We start from the raw sequence: 22070 nt of genomic DNA on the forward strand, positions 1-22070 counted from the left end.
TGGGAGTACGATAATGAATGATTTCAATTACGTTAACAAATGTTTTTCCTAACAGTTTTTAACAATGTTCTACTGGTATATGTTTATATATTATAATTGCATTAATAGCAATGATTTCGTTAATTACATCATTAAGAGTTTTCTACTTAAGTAATTGATTTGAGGACATTGTCGGTTAAACACGTGACGTGAGTTTTGTAAGCGTAGCAACATAAATTATTCTTAATTGCAGCCTTTTAACATTTCTTCTTAAGATAATATATTTTTTTTGTTGCATTTGTTGCACTTGTTGCAATTATATGAGCAATGCAAGTCAACAGGTCGTGCAATCATTTCATAAATTATCTGTTAATGACGTTAACTACCTGAAGCCGATTAGAAACTGCGTAATTAAATTTTAAACCACTTTTGAATGCGCTTATGGAACATTGCATATCATTGTTTGTTTATTATTTTGAAAGCTTAACAGCTAACATAGATTGATAAGAATTTTTTTTAAGTAAGCGCTTTTTAACATTTCTTAAGCTTTTTTATACGAAGCTTTTCAAATAGCGCAGAGCAAAAGTTTCATGTTAAATATTAGCGCAGAATTTAATGGAGAAAGCTCAGGATTGAGTTCGCAAAAAGGCATAATTCACGCACAGCGATGCTCACATTAGCCAAAAAGAAAAACTAACAACGTAAAAAACTTAGAGCAGGCGTTTACAAAGCCGCTTTTATTTGTCAGCTTCTGTGCAAGAATAGGCCGGACTTGCTTACAAACTATTGAGTTCAAAAACTTACAACCTCTTTAAAAGTAAATTAAAACTTGGTGTAAATATTTTCTTTGATTCATATTCGCAAAGCCTAATTGAGTCCAGGTGTCACATCACGTATTAGAAAGCCTTTATAATTTTCATGCATTAGTTTACGATTTGTTGAAAATCAAAAATTTCGAACGAGACGAAAGGTAGCTTCTTACTTGTTAATGTTGGACTTGACTCCATTTTTCGACTTATTGAAAATCGTTCATTGCTATCAGCAAATAGATTTTTTCTCGCGTTGAGTTTGCTGGTAGAATGATTTGAAGCAAATGATGAAGTGTAAGCAAAGTTCTTTTCTTTTCATATTCAGTAGCGTATAATCATATTAAAGTCCAGAAAACAAATACAATGTTGAGCGCAATGTAAGCGGGTTTTTTCATGATCGCATGACATAAAAGAAATTCAAAATTTCACGTCATTAATTCACATTATAGATGATGAGGGCACGAACCCAAGTGATTTATGTTTTTGTTGCTTTTGCGGTTGTTTACGAAGCTGCTGTGTAAACTTTTCACAAGATCGTAATTAGATCGTAGTAGATTAAATAAACATTGTCATGCGATCAGCTTCAACTCTATACTCGTTGCGTTTATCTGCAAATGCATTTCAGAGTATATTAACTCAAGGGTACATTTGGGGTCTTAGCTGTTAGTCCTCATCCTATTTTAATCCAAGAATTCGTTTCTTTGGGATAAAAATATTATAATAAAGCATATAATGAATTAAATAATTTTAAAGCAGCACGAAGTATATAAAAATAAGTACATATATACATATATACGAAACGTTCACGTAAATAGTAATTAACCTGAAGAATGATAAATGAAAGTTTTGTTAGGAGCTTTTTTTTTTCTTTAAGAAATTGGTTTAAAAAACTTTCATTTTAAATTAATAAAATGTATCATCAATAATTATAATTAACTATTACAGTTTAATCAATTAATTAATTCTGTTAAGAAATTCGCTAATTTAGATTAACTAAATAATTATGCAAACAAATCATAACAATCATTATTAAAATACAAAAAAAGATTTATTATAGATAAACAGGCAACACTTAATACTGGTTAATCTACTTGTTTACAATTTCAATTGCTTTTGACCTCTACACTTAAAACGTAGAAAATGCAATAATGTCATATTTATTGTAATCAAAATATACCTGAAATCTTATTAAGTATAATTAATAGTTATTGTTTTCTTAGAATATGTATGTATATGAGTCACGTGTACAGTCGTCACAACCACGTGCCATTAATTTTAGAAGGAAAACAAATGAACATATTTCTATGATTTGGCGATAAGTCCTTTAAACATCGTTTACCCAAGCTTACGCTAAATAATTAAAAATAAACACAATTATATATTCATATCTAAATGTATGAATGTAATGCATAGAAAATTGGAGATAATGCCCTCTTAGCTGATAATGGGTAAGAAGGCTGAGCTTTTTCTACCCAGCTCTTTTAAGAAAAGCTTAACATTAACGCATGTAGCGAGAATTATTGTTAAGGCTCTGCGCGGTAAGAAGAAAGAAATATCACACCATCTGCTTATGTGTGCATACATACTAGAGACCGGTTAAAAACTGAAAACACTGAAGAGAGATCTATAAAAGAGTCATACAGCAGCCGCAAGATCCACATTAAATTCAGAACGCGTGCACGACTAGCAGGTGATAAATGTTGATACATATTTATTGCATTTAAAAGTAAAATATATATAAGAATATGGAAAATAAATAAAAAAGAAAATTAAAAAGAAACTGATCCAGAACTATCGCTTATATTGTGACAAATATAAAGAGAACGGAAGAAATTAAAAAACCGTGGAATTTAAAAATATTTCGAAAACTTTATAAACGCGAAGATTTTTGAAGATCATTTTTAAATACATAGCCATAAGAGAAGAAACAAGTTTAAAAATGAAAATAAATATATTCGCGCGCGGCACAAGTCCTTCGACTAATTTAAGTAAGTTTCTGCATTTTTGCATATAATAACACTTTTTTTTTCGAACATTAACAAAAACAAAAGAGAGTCTATGAGAGAGGGCTACAATGTCAGGTATATGTTGTTGATGTTCTTTTAACAGCTAAGAGTAATAAACTAAAAAAATGCTAAGAAAATTTTTAGCACTTACCACATTTTTGAAAATATTCGGGACACATTAATAACACATTTCTACTGGCCGCCTTAAATAGCACAGTACGCTAGCGATAGGACACGCAACTAAAATACTGTTGTAATTGAAAGTTTGTAAGTGCAGCGGTTGCGAATTTAGTTAAAGGATTTCATGCTTTTTTTACTTTTAAGCTCTTAAACGTCGTCTTTAGATTCCCCGCAGACAGATTGAGCGACAAAGTATACGATTTTACAAGAACTAAATTTAAAGCTAGAAGAACCGTTGTACGGGGCGAAGTTTCTAAAAAATGTGGTCTGCATTGCATTTCATTTCATTTACATCCTATTCGTAGATAACCCGAAGATGGGCGATGCCTTTCATTTCTGTATGATTTAAGCTATGCTTTTTTTGTGACTTTATTAATTTCCACTTCCGTTAGCATTCTAATCGATCGGTCGTTTCTGGCAATGTGTTGTCTGCTCGTCTGCAATCGAAACTGACTAATATCTTAGTTAAAAATGACGTCTAAATTTTTTAATTTTTTTTTCAATTTCAAGCTCAAAAAGATGAAGGAAGAAAGTTATGTTCATCTATCTCGAGCCCATTTTACATTCAGCATTTGGCATAAGGTGGACCCAGATGATCTTGTCCGTTTTTTTACAAATACTTTACGCTGAAATTTTTATTATCGTGTCCGCTGTAGTTGACGAGTAATGAAAGTTAAAGTTTAAACTTTTATCTAAAGCTATGAAATCCAAGTTTACGCTATATATAGAGAGAATAGAGTAAAGAGTAGCGTAGGGTCGATTATAGAGCGTGCTAAGTCGGCAAATGTTCATGTACCTACTAGGATGCGGCTTATTCCCTAACTCTTTCTCTTTCCTCTCATATATATATATTTCTAACGTAACGCTTCTTGGGCAGAGGAGGGCATCAAATTATAAAAAGTGACAAAATGAGGTAATTGTATCGTGAGTTAGTCCAGTTGCGGCACGATTGGGAACCCTATTCCTTCACCTCGAAGTAGAAAATTTACGAATTATAAATAAAATAATGATTATAAATAAATAATAAGTGAGTGATGAAAATTTTTCAAAAGTATTTCTTAACGCGTTTCGAAAAATTTGATTGAAAAAGTCGCACACACACACGCACATACAAGCAATGATCAAGCAAACGAACGCACTGGAGTTTAAGAAAAATTTGAAAGAAAAACAGGTTTACTTTGTTAAAATAATAGATTTTGCTGCCTTTTAATAGATACTGAAAACGAAAACATTAGCAATTTCTCAAGCGGAGACCAATTACAATTGGTTTAACCCAAAATCAAGACAACAAAATTTTGAAAAATAACAAATTAAGATACTTTTATTGACCTTAATACGAATTTTGGGCACACTCCGTGTATGGTGAATTGAAAAGAGCCGTTAAATATATGTAATAAATATATATGATCATATCGGCCGAAGCCGTACGATGTGGATGGTAATATCTTGACATATTACATTTTTGCTTGTGCTGTTTTAGTTTTTGCTAATGTTCAGTTTTCATCCGACATTTCGAGGCATTGAAAAACCCAAAAAAAGCACAAAGCAAAAGTAAATCTGATGCTATCAATTGTGTGTGCACCTATTATAAAAGATGTGTTGGGATTAACCTGCTCTCTGTCCCTAGGTGACGCATCTACAAATAAAACAATTTAACACAAGGTATACAATTAAATATCGCAAGATATTCATCATATTCACTTCAGCTCGGGGATTGTTGGTTTGAGTAGGAATGAGTTGCTTATAAAGCGTTAAAAATGTGAAGAACACCCAGATAACCGTATGTTTTTCTATTGCTAGTATTCGTTTTGTTATTACTATATGCGAAAATAGATGTTGCGATATCTAAATAGTATAGAAGGCTTTAGCTGCTAAGTTTAATTGCCGGTTATCTTGGATAGACTTGCACTCGTTTTTCATCGTTGTTGAAAGGAGATGCTTTTGATGGTTGTCAGGATATTGCTTGTGCTGAAAGTGAATTTACGTCCAGTTAGGTTTCACAGTTAAAAGAAGCTGTGAGTTGAAACGTAAGTTTTTCTAAGTTTAACAAGATGGTGGGCCGCTACTATTCTGAACTAATCTAAACTGTCAGAGGAGCATATGGACACTAGGCAATGTTTGAGGCAAAGTGTCACTTGTATGGACGATGATGTTCCTACATCAGGTTATTCAACTCGTTATTATTAATATTATTAAAGTCTTTTTCCGGATTTCAGGTGTAGAAATCGGTCTTTTTTTCCTATTTTCGTCACCTTTTATTGTTGCCGGGCGCAAGAGTTATTTATACCTTTTCTTCAGTTAATTATTTTTATTTTTTCTACAAATTATTATCTCTTTGTTGTTGCGTGCATTTATGTTATAAGGTCTAAGAGTCGTTAAAAAATTGGATGAAGGAAATCACGGATGTTAAGCTATATTTACGTTGTTTAAATTTACCTCAGCGCTTATGCTTAAGTACAAAAATAAGTTTTATGCATTTTTTAGAAACTGCAAATGTATTTTAGTTATGATAAGTATAAAAGAAAATGCGCAATAATAAGAGCGTATCGAAAACTGACTAATGCATCTTATTGATTTACGTATCAAGAATTTTCGGAAACTCCTGCGTAGTTCAGATAAAGTAAATGTTGAGCATTATTCCTAGTAAAATGCATATAGTAATGATTGTCCGAAAAGCCGAAACTTTGCTTATTAAACAAAAATGAAACGTACACCAAAGAGCTGTGTACAAGTTTAAAGTTGTTTAATAACTTGAACTTGAACTTCATTGCAGGCCATATAAACGACACTTGTTATCATTGAGGTTGGTTCGTGTAGGCAGTGCCGTCCGTATATCGTTGTTCGTTATATGATGGATTATTTAATTTCCGGTCATAAACGGGTTTTGCTTTAGGATGCAGTGCCCTAAACGCAATAAGCTATGAAAAGCTTTAAGATTTACTTCTTTAAAATTGCATTCACTTCAGCAAACTACTTGTGTATTGCAATGAATTGTTTAATTTTACGTTATTTTGACTGTATGTGACTTTCGGAAACCGGTTTGTTTAACACTTTACACTATGTCTGTCTGACTGACCAGTACACGTAAAAAAAATTCAAAATTTCGTTCATCTATTAGATGACCTTGTCACAGATGCTTCAAATTTGGTAGCGATATAAGCGTTGGGTGCATTACACTCATCATCCAATGCTGCGCTATAATCTTCTACACGCAACTTATATGGTGCAGATTTGTCGCTATGTTACTTCAGGGCTGTCATTGTTTTGATTGTCGTACGCTTTGCATATATTTATTTGCACATGTGCGAGTATATGTATAGAGTAACTGTACAATTTAGAATCGTATAATTGTAGTGCCGTTCATTATTATGATCAATTTATGCAAATTAAAGATGAAAATACACAATTACATATTTTATACCGAGATAATGATCTTTGAAACAATTATAATTTAAAATAAATTAATGTCGATTTTTTAAGTGAATAACTCATGTCTAGGGTACTAGTAAAGGTCGAAATATGAAAAAGGCTAAATGTAATCTAATGATCTTAAATCAATTATACGAAACGTATTAAATGAAAACCTAAAATATTCACGCGATTGAACGCGATTTTATTAATGGAAAATTTTACATAATAATTTCATTTAATTGAGTTCAGCGATTACTTTTGTATAAATCTATTTACCCTGTCGACGATGTTGTAAATAGAAAGCAAAATACCGCATACCTGTTATCATTTTGAGGAAAAGTGTGCACAAAGAAGTCAAAAAGTTCACTTTCTGGCAAAAAGCAGTTTCGAGGGAATGATTCCCGTTGAGATATAATTCACACGTCAAGGGAAATGACTTGAAAACTAAATAGTCTTCCTTTATAGACTAAAAACTGTCTGTCTTGTTTAGGTAGGTATGCTTTAACAATTTAAAGAATTTGCGGTGGTTGAAACAATTCTCGATTTCTCAAGGCTTGCATCCTTTTTAATGGATTTCAAGATTAGCATATTCTTTCAGTGCATCCATTCCGGTGTCTATCAGTAGGCTTTCGTTCTTGTGTGCCAGTCTTAAACTTAGGTGTGCGAAAACGCTCAGTTGCTCTGCTTATTCTAAACGGCTGAGATTAGTAGCTACGTTGCAGTGAAAGATCTGCCTTGTACTTATTATGTTGATGTTGCTCGCATCATTTATTAGCAACATTGAGCTATTTAGATCAAGATATTGACAACCTGTTTTTTAAATGAGATATTATTGTAAAAAGTGCAGTTCGATAAACACTTTCCGGTAATTATTGATTAATTGCAGATCTTTCTAAACAATTTCGCTATTTTTCAAACAACCGTTCAAACTTTGCAAAAGTTTTTCAAATAAGTTAATTGAAGCGAAGATAGTTAAGTATCTTTTAGTCTTAATGTTTCAGTCGACAATGGTTGCAATACAATTGAGAGTAAAGTGCGTAAAAGCGAAAGGCACCGCGAATCTTTTTTGATGGAGGTAGAGGTTAGATGGAGGAGATATATATATTTACATAGCACGTCGTTGAGATTCACCCTTGTTTTGTTAAGAATTCTGCTTACAATTAAGTCGCCTTTAGTCGAAAAGTTGAGAGTTAAGTTAACTCTGCTGACAACAGATGTGAAAAAGTCAGTCACGAAATGCCTTCAATCAAGAGAACATTTAGCCAGTGGACTTTCAAAATATAAGTCAAGGCAAGGAAAGTTATCCTCTCTTCATCTTTATGAAATCCATTTGCAATGTTCAGTTATTCATAGAGCGTTTACAGTTTTCACCAATAACGAGATAAATGTTAAGAAAACAAAATAGAAAAATGTTAAAAACTAGTTCGCCTTAGGGCGAATCTCTAACACTCATCACTTCCAACTGATAAATTAAGATTGCGTAGCATTTTATTACGTGCGGACAAGCCTTAGTCAAGCATCTTTTGTAGGCTGAAAGTTAGAGTTTCTTGGCTTTGCTAGGCATATTTGGAGACTGTGATTATCACGGCGGTGTTACAACAGCAGAAGATAGACAGGCGGATAAATTTACGACAAATCTCACGCTGATCAAAAATATGTATTTAAAATATGAAGTTTTTGGTGTTAGTATATCCACATTCTTCGCGGGTAAGTATAATAGATAAGCAAATACCAATACCAATGAGCATCTTTTTTCTTTTATTCACGCTAAGTTTAAAAAGATTGGTATGTACACGTACGTAAATGTGTTTAGTTATCAAATACCACGCAGTTCAATGATCTAATGTAAATTGTGTAGTGTAGTACAGCGATTGTTGTTAATTTCAATACCACAGCTGAGTCTTGACGTTGCGATAGCTTAACGAAGTAAGCAGTTTAAGATGAATTTACGTATTATGTGTATTTATGTTATGTATATTTAAATTTAAGTGCTTATAAGCCCAAGTTTGGTTTTGGCTGGCAATTTTTTCGATTGTTTACACAATCGAAGTGTTGAAGTCACGCTGAACTTTACATATACCAATATTGTTATCATAACCGATTTTATCCCTTATATTAATCCGAAATAAGTTATTACACTATTGGCTTGTGTATGTATATTGCTAGCATCTCGTGTCCTGTCTTTAAAAATCTAAGTGTAATTTTCTTCTCGCCTGTTTTGAAAGTCTCACTTTTCTCCTGGCACTCTCATGTATCATTCCCTTTATTTTTTTAAACTTTTCTGCTGCTTCTTATTTCAAATCAATTTTATAGAAATTCTTTCAGTTGGTTTTTTGGGGATAATTTTGATGCTGCTTGCCACAACGATTTTCATCATTGATCCTGTCAGAACGATTGTGAAGTCTGTAAGCATATGACTTCTATGGCTAGTAATTTTCCAAGTAACTCTTTCCTTTTTTTAATCGTAGCAAATGAGCTTTCGAAAAGGTTCTACTTTATTTAAAGTTTGGCAGAAGCCGCCTCTTGACATTTTCATTACCGTTTACATGTTTAATGTTACGAACTATGACAGATTTTCCCGCGGTGTTGACCATAAAATGAAGTTGGAGGAAGTGGGTCCGTACGTTTACCAGGAATTTCTGGAAAATCATAATGCAACCTTTCATGCCAACAACACGGTAACGTTTGTACCAAAGCGCACGGTCAAGTTTGTTAGAGAGCGATCAGTGGGTGACCCTAAGGTCGATAAAATCATTGCTCCGAATTTACCTTATTTGGGTGCCACATCACTAGCTTCTTCCTTTTCAATGATAACTGCCATGGCTTTAAGGGCTTTAACAAGGCAACTGCAATCGAAAACAATGTTGGATATAACAGTGCACGACTATTTATGGGGGTATGAAGACCGCCTAGTGTATTTGGCTTCGAAACTTATACCGCAAATTATTAATTTTGAGAAATTCGGTTTATTGGAACGCATGTTTAATGAAGGCCATAATGTGGTTAACATGCACTTACCTGGCAGCAAAGTATCAAAGGACCAACAACCGAAGTATTATAGGGAGTTCTCCATTAATACTTGGAATAATGAGAAAAGTATACATTACTGGACCAACAGCAGAAAACAAAAGTAAGCAAAATACTTCCATAGAATGGTTCGGAATACTCTAACATAAGCAACTTTTCAACTTAGCTTAACCAACTGCAATAGGGTATATGGCACCTTTGACGGTTCCTTGTTTCCTCATGACATAGAGAAGGGTGAAATTTTTCGCATCTACCGCAAAACATTCTGCCGTACACTACCTATCGTTTTTACCCATCCTAGCACCATTAATGGAATTGAAGCTTATAACTTTAAATTGCACGAAAAATCTTTTGACAGTGATCTTAGTGACCGGGATTCCTCATGTTTTTGCAAAAATCGAAAATGCCTAAAAAGAGGTCTGGGCAATATAACTCCTTGTTACTACAGTAAGTACTTCGTTACGGGCGGAAGTAGATAAAGGAAATTCATATAATGTTTGCGTTTTCTCATTTACATTAAGACATACCTTTGGCCATCTCGTTTCCGCACTTCTTTAATGCTGATCCTTCACTATTGAAGCCATTCGAAGGTTTGGATCCAAACGAAAGGAAGCATGGAACTGAAATTGCTCTTCAACCGGTAATTTTTACTCGTGAAAGTTTGAAACTTTTTGTAAGCTTTGTAAACTCTCTTCAGCAACTTGGCATTCCCATGAGTGTTAAATCGCGTTTCCAGGTCAACTTAGCCATGTCCGACGTATCCTTTAACGGAGAAGTTCAACGTTTTCGAAACATGGTCCTACCGATATTCTGGCTACAAATCGTAAGTGGATTTTATTAATTTAAAAAATTTAATTTGGTTTCGATATTCGATATCAATTCTCTATTATTATCGGAAAAGAAAGAAATTTCTATGTGAAATAGTTGCATTAGTAACATATAAAGGTTGCTTAGCGCTTTTTGTTAACCCATACAATACAGCTTTCCTATTCGCTTTATTTCACATGAATCGCATTTATTAATGCCTTTCCAGGGTCTTGACGACCTTACACCGTATTTGAAAACACTGCTTATTTTATCGTTTAAAGTCGGACCCATTGCGCAAGACTTTTTAATGATTACATTAATTGCTGCCGGTTTATCATCAATTGCCTGCGCCATATGGAAAAGTCTCCCCGAATCATTAACCAAATATGCAACGATAAAAACTATAAAGTTCCCTCTAGATAGGAGAGTGTCAGTGAAAAGGCCGGATACATCTATTCAACCACTTTTGCAAGATGAGAAAACGATAGAGCTGCAAAACTGGATCGATGAGGACGAAAAAGGTTCAGTGTTCACATTTACGCCCGTGGAAGACTCGGGCGAAACATTTTAGAAGAGTTACGATAGATTTGAGAGCTAATCATGCGTACAGTTACACATGCGACTTTTATTAAGACTGTGATAATACTCGATAAGATCTTCTTTTTTTTTTTTTTTATAAATAGTTAAGAAATATTAGGGGCAGTTTTCAAATTGTTGTTATTGTTTTTATTACATATTTGCAATTATTGTATTAAAGGTGAGGTTATAATAGTTATTTAAGTTAATGTCTTTATAAATAGTTCTTAAAAGATGCAAACTTTATAATAAATTTAAAAAATCTTTATGTACAAAGGTATGCTATGTGAAATTGTTGTACTTTTTGGTGAGTGTGTTGACGTTTACGCGAAAAAAAGATCACAAAAGTTTTGCTTCCATCATTCGTAGGCGATGGTATCTTTTATCCATTTCATATAGCGTGATATTCTTACATAAACATCCGGATAACCTGCAACTGCGCAACCTGAACCGAATGAAGTGATACCGGCCAAAATCCAGGGACCATCTTTCGTTAAGCGGCACTGTAAAGGGCCACCGGAATCGCCCTGGTTTTATAAAAGCATTTAGAAGTTCATAGTTTCTTGTTTATGTTCTTAGTGCGCTTACCACACAGGTGCCACCTTTACCGTTTAATTTCCCCGCACACAAGTGACCGCGATGTATTCGCACAAAACTTCCGTAAGCTTCTTTACATCTAAAACAATTACATACACTGCATAATTTAATGAAACCTTTTCACATTTAAGTGCATTTACCCAGTTTACCTTCGATTGTTGTGCAATGGTACACTAGTTTTTAGCAATAAATCTGTTAAGTCTCCGCTTATGTTAGCTTTACCCCAGCCGGTGGCTATGCAATCCATGTAAGGTAATTCTTTCGTATTGTCAACATAACGTAAATGTTGTCTATGTTCATTAAATTTATTGATGTCAACTTTTTCACCATCATATTGTTGAAAATTCATATATCTGTCATTACGTCTTTTAATACGTGCCACGGTGCCAATACGATTAACTTGATTGATTCTTTTTAATCGGTTGAGAATCTTTAAATCCATTAATTGTTTCATAGTGGGTATAGTAACGTTGTGATGAGGCTTCTGAGTTTGAACGCTGCGTAAAAAATTTCCAAATTTTTCTGGTATTTCATTTATATCAAAGTCAGCCGTTGTACTCAGTTGCTCATTCAACGTTTCCTCGCTATGATCATCTGAATTTGATTGAACGCCGCCAAATAAAAATGGTAAACAGATTCTCCGTATATTTGATTTCTTTGAAAGGTTCGCTGGCATCGATAATTTCATTAGCACTAAATCATGCAGGAAATTTTCGTATTTTCTATGTAAAAAAATTTTTTCAATTGGTATTCGTTGTTCGTAACCCGACTCCACGGCACGGTCGTAATCACCTAATACCACGGTCCATAAAGGCGGCAAAGGTAGGTTAAATAAATCGTTATGTACACAATGAGCAGCTGAGAGGATCCAATATTGGTGTATCAGTACAGCACCACACCAGTGTCCCAAAAATCCCAAGGATGGATGCAAAAGTTCAAGAGATGCTTGCCATGGAAATTGTCCGTCTTTGGTATACGTTCCAGCTATAATTTTCGCGGTACGTGAGTGATTTGAGACTGTTACAGGTAATTCCTGTCTCGATGGTCGTACTCCACAATCTGGGAGTAAAAGAATTTAGAAAACAATCATTGCATCATCTTTATACGTAAAGAAATTCGAAGGAGTACGATTGACGAAGAGTTTTAACTAAACATTGTAACGTCTTACTTTATCGTAAGTTTGCATAGGTTCGAGGAAAAAATAAACAGGAATAAAAATTAGAAAGATATGATCGATCACAACTTCTTTTATATGTTGTGTATATTATTCCTGTCCTTCATATAGAACTTCTTCTCTTTTTATAAAGTTTCGCTTCTTAAAGTGAGGAGCTCTTACTTGCTTTCCCGAAAAGTTTTTGCAAATCGGGTACAGGTAAGATAACTATTGAACTGAAAATACCGTAGTAGGGATATAAGCAAAGGAAGTATTTTTTCCACTGCTTCATAAAGATTGCTATGTTTCGATTGGTTGAACGGCAGCGTTAATAGGCTATCTTGGAATGTGTTCCGTCCCTTTTATGGTGTTAATAGCATAGCATTTTAGGATCAAATTTTCAAAATTGGCAAAAAGAAGCGCTAGAAAACCTAAATCTTAATTTTGCAATATCAGCTCAAAGAGCACTAAAAAGCTTTTCTGGAAATGATGTTTACATGTGAGAATTTGTAGGAAGGAGTAGTAATGCTGTATATTTGGTGTATACCTTTTGGCTTCGGGCATTGATAGGTCATTTCTTTGTGCTAATAAATATCGTAATAAAACCGTCGGTTATTAGTAAGTGAGTTAGAGTGTAATGTAATTACCGGTAGCAAATTGATTTTTATTATAATACTGTGAGGCAATCGATGATGCGATAGTTGTTGCTGTTCGATCATATGCTATCATTAACCACAACAACAACAAATGAAAATTGAAACACATTTTTAAACATAATTCACTAAATTTAATGTTAAGGCAAGCGAATATAATAACAAATTCGCGTTACATCGAAGAAAGTACGACGTTTAATATAACGGCTACCCAATAAAATCATTTGCAGTGCATTTGTACGTGCGCCCGAGTGTGCGCCTCTCTGTACGCTCAATTTGTGAATTTCTTTTCCTCGGCTATTTCGATATGCAATTGCTTATATGCATTTTCTAAATAAAAGCAAAAAAAAGCCTGTAAAGTATATCACAGAAAGTCTCATAGAGTTTTAATTCAAATTAAAAACGAATATTATATATATCGGATGGTTTTTTTTATGATAGCGTTATTGTTGTTGCTTTTGTTGTTTTCGTTGTCGCTGACACTGCTTCAATTTCATGATGACAATGGCTTTCACGTTTTATAAATTATTTGTGACATTATTTCAAGTCTTCCACTTTTTGGTTTTTAGTGTTTCTTAATGACATTTAAGATCTCGGAGCACTTGTCTTACAATCTATTGTACCATGTAACGGTAGCAGCTAACGCTAACATCGCTGGCAGCGCCTTTAAAAGGGCCAATGCAGACGCGGTGTCCATAACATTCTACAGTCTATTTTACAGTTGGACTTTGGTTCGCTTTTTTTTCTTTCTTTCTTTCTTTATGGTATTTTAATGGACACAAGAATTACTTTTGTTTTAAAGTTCGTAAGCATTTGTAGAAATTAATAATGATTATGTGAATGTGTCAGTTATTTGCGAACTAATGAAACAATCAAACACAATTCTGTACGGTGTTTTTATTACGTAATTAATTGGGGGGCTTTCAATTTGCAAAATTGAATGCACATTGCCCTGGTATGTTGTGTATATGAGATGAACACTAAATATTACGTTATCGATTTTAAAATGTTTGCCTCTAAGGTACGCTAGCACCTTTACTTCTCTCGTTGTATTTCAAAAAAGCACTGCCTAAGTATTACATTAGATTATTGGGTATTTATTAGTCTAAAGAAATATTTTCTTTAATTTTGAAACGTAACTGTTTTTAGTCGTTTTTTAAAAACGCGTTGTGTACACGACAGCAGATGAAATGCAACTGTGTTGTATTTACGGTGGTTACGATTACAAATATAAGCCACAAAGTTAACATTTTTTGCTGCTTTTTCTTTTTTCTTCACATTTCAAACTTATATTACCTGCCTCTTGAAGACAAAATGCTGCAAATATACTCTAAAGGTGGCGCAAAAAACTCTGCTAACGTAACTTTATATTCACACGCCAACCAAACTTATATACATACGTTTAAGTGAAATAACATCATCATCATCATCATCATCATCATCATCATTATCATCATTATCATCATCATCATCCTCATCATTCTCATCATCACTAGCATCATTATTATTATGATCAACAATTCCAGTAAACAACATGCAGCCACCCATCTGATGGTACGTGCCATTGAAAGAGAAGGTGTTTGAGTGTGCTTAACGGCATCACCTGTTCGCGCTGTTTCATATGATCACTTTCGTTTTCAATGGTTTGAAAAGCAACAGCAAGAGCAACACCAAAAGCAACAGCAATAACAACAACAATAATGATATCTAACCGCAAATAGCTGTAGCTTACCATTAATACACAAAGTCTGGTTAAGTGATCACGTTTGTTTATTGTTAACGTTATTTTAAAAGCATTATCATTAACATACACGCTATCACACATATTTTCAGTTGATGTGCATTCACATGTACTAACAATGCCCGACTATATTCGCGTATGTACATGTTTGCTTTGGTAAGCTTTAATATTTAACGGCACTCAGGAAGTTAATGGGGGAAGCAAACACTCCTATGCATTGCACTGCTCTTTTTTTTTTTTTTGCACAGAAACAAAATTGTTGCTGTGATGTTTGTGTTTGCTTTTTGAAGTAGCATAATCGGCTTGTTTTGTTAATGATGATTACAAGATGTGATGCGGATGCTGTGTGTTTCAATATTTGCTCGCTTTGTTTTTCTTTACTTTGTATTGGTTTTATCGGTTTTTCGTGTCTTGTTTTGTTTCGATAAATGAGCAAAAATTAATAAGGTTTCGTAATCATTAAACATACTTATATATGTTAAGGTTTTTTTATTACACTAGTGCTGAATGGTGAAGTTTACAGCGGTACATTTTAATGTAAGGCTTCATTTACTTAATGGTTTTCGTTAACATAAGTCATAAGTCATTAGTCATTAGCATTTACGCCAGTATATTCGTTTAATTAACAATGGAATTTATATATATTTTGGGCGAAAAGAAAGAAAGAAGAAATCATACATTTAGGAGCGATATTAACGACGACCTCCCTTTAATTTACTTTTTGAATATGGTTGACGAAGAAAAGAAAATTTCTTTTTAGCAACAAGTAATTAATAGATATTTTTAAAATTTTAAATACTAATACAAAGGTATAAAATCAATTGAGAATAACTTTTTGACGGATGAACACGTCAACATCTTAAGGGAATGTCGTACTCGGCATAAGTTTGCCTTATTTAAGGAGTTTTTGACTGATATTTTCGAAGGTTATAAATAGAATTAGAAAACAAGTAACTCTGGCTCGATAATGTGCGTTGTGTGTCCACAAAATTCGTGACATATTCATAACATCTGCCAAAAACGATGTCAGAACTTTTCTCCTCAAATTTTTGGTATAAATATCCCCCTAAAAAAGATTATCTAAACAATTTTAATAATTCGGGGCAAAAATTTTTTGAAAATTTTTTTTGGGTCATTGGAAGAAATATTTCTTTAATTTTAATAATATTTGTGCAAAAATAAAGCAAATGGTTTTTAAATAATGCTTACATAGTTTTTGTTAAATAAACTTGTTTTCCGTCGTTATAAATACTTGTGCAATTTTAAATATATATATTAAGAGGAAAATTTTTTTGCTCGAATAGTTAACCTTTTAAACCTATATCTCATTCATAACCAGTTCACAGAAGTCAAAATTCGTTTCTAAAATAAGCAGCAGGGAAAGAAAAACACAAGTAAGACAGTTATATTCGGGTGGAGTCGAATCTCGCATGCCCCGCGCTGTTAATATCTTTGGCGCCCCATACGTGAATGAGATGAAATTTACATTTCACCTTTTACTTCACTAAGAGGTATTGTTAAGAAAAATTAACCTGCCACGTTATGATGTCCACCATGATTAATTTACAGTTAACACATTTAGCTTGTTGTCATGTTGTTTTATCAAATTTGAACTCGATATGTTCGTTTTTGGGACTAGCAGAGTGTCCACAGACGGGTACAAGGGTACTGTAGGTTTATCAATTTAGTACTTCATGCCGATCAAGAATATATACACTTTATGGGGGTCTCTGAAACTTTCTTTAGGGTGTGTTGTAAACATTATGAAGTCAGTTGTGTGTGTGAAAACGAGACAAGCAACGGCAAGTACGCTTGTAGGAGAATCCGTGAACATATCGAAATTTATATTTTATAGGGAATTAAGTCCGATACCAAGTGCACCAAACTTCATCGTTGTCTAAAATTTCTGATCTTGAGAATATTGCATCCAAGTGCACAGGCAGATGAATATTGCGAATTCGATACCTTATGAAGACAATTGCACTTTATTTGCTCTTCGAAGAGTACACTCATTTGTCGTTGATTATCTGTAAGAAAATTAAAGAAAACAATGCAATCAATAAATATAAAAATAAAAGTGACAGTAACAGTGAAATCGAAGATCGCAAAACAGACAAAAGGCCTTGACAAAATTTCCAATGTTAACAAAGAGCAGTAGCAAAAATTAAAAACTGGATTATGCTTTTAAATATTACGCTAAGGAATATGTAAGAAATATTTTTCGTAAAATTGCTGAATGAAGAAATTTTCTAGGTTAAGAGCCGTAGGCCTTAACGTTTACCAAGTTTTTTTTTCTCTTCATTACTTAAATATGTTTTCGATTTTTCATAACCATCATCGAAAAATAGCATATATTAAATATGTCTTTCCCTTTGTTAGGCCTAGAAATACATATACATATATATATATATATATATATGTATATGTATATATACATGTAAAGATTTTTAATTAACGTAACGGTATGGGTCGATTTAGTAAAGTCAGGTCGTCTCATAATATGTATGTATATATCTACCTAGTTTGCAAATCTGCTACCAAACCGACGCTGGACATAGCAGATGTTAGTCTACAATTATTTGCTAAAACTTTTCAAAACTTTCAAAAAGAATGAGCATGATCCGCCGACAAAGATTAGTTCACAGATGTTGAACTAAGATTTAGTGCAAACAATTCGTGCAGCAAATTTTAGTTGAAAAGACTTCCGATCGACAAATTGACACGCCTACAATTGATGAAACACTTTTGACTTTTTATGAACGGGCTTTTTATGGTGGGTATCGAAGCAGCGGCATAAGGCACAGAAAACTTTCTTACTTGTTTTAATACATCCTGATGCAACCTGTTTTCTGTAAGTATTTATCTGATTATATTAAAACTGTTGCTAATAATGGCAGATATTATGTCCAAAATACCCATTTTATAGATGGTAATGTGTTGATGCGTTACGACATTGAATAAGGTCATTATCGTATCACGTAGTGAACAATTACATCATACACAAGGAGGGGGAGCGCTTATGTATGACTTTGTATAAAGCCATTTTAATACTTAGTTGTTTACATACACTACAACTATATAAAGAGTTATAAAGATCTCAACTGGTTAATGATCATATAAACATTGGCATTGGCATTGATACTGCGGCTTTTTTATTTATTTATATATTTTTTCTCCTCTTTACGTCTATAAAAACAAGCCGCAGAGTTCGAAAAACTCTGGTAGCACTTTTAACTTACATACAAAAAGCTACGTAACCAATGTATGGTCGTAGAGTTAAAACAACTGAAAATTGTGTGGCTATTGTGAGCAACGTGATTATCAGCATCAGCATCATCATCATCGTTATCGCTGTCAGCTAAGAAAGAAAGGTTTTTATGAAGATGAGTTTTCAACTTGAAATAACTGATCGATATCTATGCAAAATGCATTGCACCAAAACAAACGCCATAAGGTGGCCTGAGAATGATGCATCTTTTAAAAGTATTTTTATATATTATCCCGCGTTACTTTCGCTTCGATCAGTTAAGTTATGCATAAGTAAATGAAAACGAAAGTTTTATTCACTACATCGAGACTGTGATTGTTTTGTTTGTTTTCCTTCTTTTTTTTTATGCATCTCTTCCTTACATGAAGAGCTTTGTTAAAAATAATATTATATTTCCTGCATTTACTAGTTTCTTTGAAAAAAAAAAAAAAAAGGGAAAAACTGTAAACCAAAATATCCAGTGTTGGCATCTGTTTAATAATTGGTCTCATACAACATATGGAAGACATGTTTATTGCTTGCTTGCTATGAAATTAATTGTGGCATTCATCCATCAAATGCAGTTTACGTAAATAACGTGAGCAAATTTTGCTTTGACTTGTGTGCGATCCGAACGAAACCTTTGCCGCATTTATTTAATCGAAATATTTTTTTTTTTTTTTTTGCATTTGCGTACATTTACTAATAACAATACAAAAAAATTCAATTAAGCATACATTTGCATTATATTTAACAGGATTTGCAACTAACTTTAGGCTCTGAATTATTCCACATCCATATCCATGTATGAGAAATTTTCTGTACCGACTACCATTTAAAAATTTATCTGATATCTGAACAGGTTTCTTGTAGCTGTTTTTTTTTCACCACCTATGTCAGACACTGTAATTAATAATATAAGCAATCTTAAGTCTTTTGAAGAACAATTCTGTGAAAACATATATTTCGAGGAAAGCGGCGGCATGCGACGATAAGTAAATCTTTCATCACTTTCACTTATCGCTTACTTTGATCAACCATCAGAGTTGGCTGTAAAGTTAAACCATTTCGAAGGAAACCTGCATGAACTTTTGCCATTTGGGCGAAAAAAAAACGAACATACTTGAACAATTTGAAACCACTTTAAAGGCTAAAGCGGAGTTGAAAAGTCTTAAATATCCAACAATTAGCTACGATCATGCAATAATATAGAGTATGGTTTTTTTAGTCTTTTTGGGGACACAAGTGATGGATATAGCAGTCTCGGCCACAGCTTAATATAATTCTTTTATGTATTTAAAGAAATGTTAATCGATGCTTGTAAATTAATTTTGTTAATGAGTTGAAAATTGTAACAATTTTCGAAAATGAAATTAACTTAAAGCCTCTTAGAGAATCCTTCTATCTGTAAAGATTGCACAGGAGTCTGTTTCCGTAGCAAATTTTGTATAGATTGTCCATTAAATAATTGTTGTTTGCTAATTTGCATATTGTTTAATATAATCATTTCAATTAAATGTTGATTCATTTGATTTTCATTTAAATATTAATCACGCTAAATAATGATCCGTTTCGAGTAAATACATATATGATAATTCTCGCTGCCTGATGTTGAGGCGATGACGTTTCATTTCCATCTTTAAGATCTAAAAGTACAATCTATTAAGTCACAATCAATAAACTAAACGAGTTATCATTTCAATTACATAATTTACTATTTCAATGTATCTGTCAATACATTGTTACCCAATGTTATGTGAAATTTTATTATTGCTATTAATATATGGAAATTCGGTGTCAATATACTTTTAGTCTTATATAAACATTTGCCATCAACTTTTAGATACGTACATAAAAGACTGCATGAATTGAAAAACTGACAAAGCAAGAATGTAAAACTCGGGATATGTGCCGATGCAGTTTAAGAAAAAGATTGTTTGAAAACACTGTACAGTCACATAAAGATATTATATTACATCATACAAAGTCACTTTTACAGTATCCCCTAACAACGTTTTCGGTAGCTGAAGTTGTAAGTTTCTTAGGTGTCGGTGTTTGAATTTTTGCGTTTTTCGTTGAATGAAAGGCGCAACCTTCTCAATAAGGATAGGAAGATGATGATAATTGTATGGTCATATGGTCGAATAATTTACGGCTCATGTTGTGGATAATCTTTAGAATTTTAAGTTGTGTGTGTGGATAACGTGAAATCCGCGATTGTTGAACCTCGCATCTCTTTTGAACCGAGCTCGTAAGACACGGTCGCCTGTGTACGTCTCTTAGAAAGAAGTTTTCACTCTTTATTTCTAAAGCTTGAAGCGGAGCGGCTTGAAATTCAATTTTTTTTTTTATTTTTCTTTTTTTTTATGTTTGATATTGTGTGAAATAAGAATAATATTTCAATCAATTCGAGTGAGACAGATATGTCGCACCTCGGAGAGCAATTGCTTTTTAATCAAAATCGATTTTATGCGCTTTTGAAAGTGACATACGTGTGTTTCGCTCGTTGCATGAAGACTTCAAAATATACATTCTTTCCACTTTACTGATTTGCAATCTTTTTCCGCGAATCTATTGTCTCAAAATAAGAAATAACCTATACCAGGTTCGATACAGCTACCGTTTGGAAATTTGGGACATAAATATAAATAAACTTAATTTACCCAGTTCGTGCATAAATCCGCGAATAGTTCTATTACAAAAACAGTAATATTCTTTGTAGTGCAGATAGGCTCTTCTTTTGATTTCGTTATTTAAACAGCTTTCCCTTTATCAAGATATTAGTCGGGATTGAAAGAAAGACATACAAACTAAAATCCTTCTAATCGTCCTCAAACGGCCGCGCATTTACCAACTCCGTGTTCCTGTATGTCCAGTGGGCTTTTGCATGCGTCACCATCGCGTGGCTTATGTGGCGATATTTAAACGTACCAAGCAAAAGCAAAAGAGAGCTCGTTCGAAAAAGAAAATCGATACAACTAGGGTCTTTTACATGCTTGGATAGGAATTTTTTCGAAACTTTTTTTCAACATCTTCCCGATTATCTGAATATTTGGTATCTTGATGGCGGTAATATTTGACCGTTTTTTGACACTTCCAGTTTTATTGTTTGCTTAAATTACAAAAGAAAATTCTCTAATGTCTAACCGCAATGTATTAGGGAACTTATTCATTTTCCTTGTCTTTCTACTCACTCAATTATATATTAATTTGTAGTAATATAATGCAACGCCACTTGGTGCTGTAAGCAATACAAACGAACGAAACTTTTCTACATGTTTTTTATCGCATAGAATCCATACTTTACTTATGATGGTGAAATACCGTAAATATTCAAGTGTGTCTTAAAAGTGTAAATGCAGTAAAGGCATAACTTCAATAAGATTGTCTTTGTCGCACAGACACTCTTGAAAAGGTACTTAAAAATGAAAAAGAAAAGCAAGCATGGATTCGTATATTTTAGTTAAGAGTGGTTGCTCATTTTATAGGTGGGCAAAAATGTAGACGAGTTCGCCGTGTCCGATATGAACCTACGCAAAAGCCTGTAAAAACGTTGCAGCATGTCTTAAACTATAGAAGGACTTCATTAAAGTTGAAGACTCTCACTTACCCAAACTTCCATAGAAGTGCAGAGTTCGTTTATTTTTTGAATCCTTTTGAAAGGATGGGCACATGTTTGAACAATATTTTGCTGCATTTCATATATATATATATATATATGTGTTTGACTGTTTTTCTTTATGAGTTGCTCTGATTTATTGTACTGTTCCATTGATGTCATTGTTAGATGTAGTAGTTGTTGTGTTGCTGCCACTTTTCGTTTAAAAGAATGCTACTTTGATTTTGTTTTTTTCTTTTTTTTTTAATTTTTTACTACCCATTGC

The 22070-nt window shown here is 33.2% G+C and overlaps 2 protein-coding genes across 7 annotated transcripts; one reads left to right on the forward strand and one right to left on the reverse strand.

Annotated features, from left to right (window-relative positions):
• Positions 1-2451: 2451 nt before the first annotated feature.
• On the forward strand, positions 2452-10877 carry LOC119634996 (lysosome membrane protein 2). Of its 2 annotated transcripts, none has more exons than XM_038029481.1 (7): positions 2452-2776; positions 8699-8790; positions 8854-9515; positions 9579-9859; positions 9934-10052; positions 10110-10235; positions 10446-10877. In XM_038029481.1, exons 1-7 carry the CDS (start codon positions 2728-2730, stop codon positions 10788-10790), a joined length of 1674 nt encoding a protein of 557 aa, XP_037885409.1. In that variant the 5' UTR covers positions 2452-2727; the 3' UTR covers positions 10791-10877. The 2 variants fall into 2 exon arrangements, with proteins under 2 accessions (XP_037885409.1, XP_037885410.1); XM_038029482.1 differs by having other exon boundaries at positions 8711-8790.
• Positions 10878-11126: 249 nt separating this feature from the next.
• On the reverse strand, positions 11127-14348 carry LOC119635000 (trypsin-1). Of its 5 annotated transcripts, none has more exons than XM_038029488.1 (4): positions 13193-14329; positions 11542-12451; positions 11384-11489; positions 11127-11322 (listed from the first exon to the last, which is right to left on the reverse strand). In XM_038029488.1, the coding sequence occupies exons 1-4, from the start codon at positions 13308-13310 to the stop codon at positions 11155-11157; spliced, it is 1302 nt and encodes a 433-aa protein (XP_037885416.1). In that variant the 5' UTR covers positions 13311-14329; the 3' UTR covers positions 11127-11154. The 5 variants fall into 5 exon arrangements, with proteins under 5 accessions (XP_037885416.1, XP_037885417.1, XP_037885418.1 ...); XM_038029489.1 differs by having other exon boundaries at positions 11384-11471; positions 13193-14326; XM_038029490.1 differs by lacking the exon at positions 13193-14329 and adding an exon at positions 13093-13135.
• Between the last annotated feature and the right edge of the window lie 7722 nt (positions 14349-22070).

This window comes from Glossina fuscipes, unplaced genomic scaffold (assembly GCF_014805625.2).
Source record: "Glossina fuscipes isolate IAEA_lab_2018 unplaced genomic scaffold, Yale_Gfus_2 3, whole genome shotgun sequence".
Taxonomy (NCBI): domain Eukaryota; kingdom Metazoa; phylum Arthropoda; class Insecta; order Diptera; family Glossinidae; genus Glossina; species Glossina fuscipes.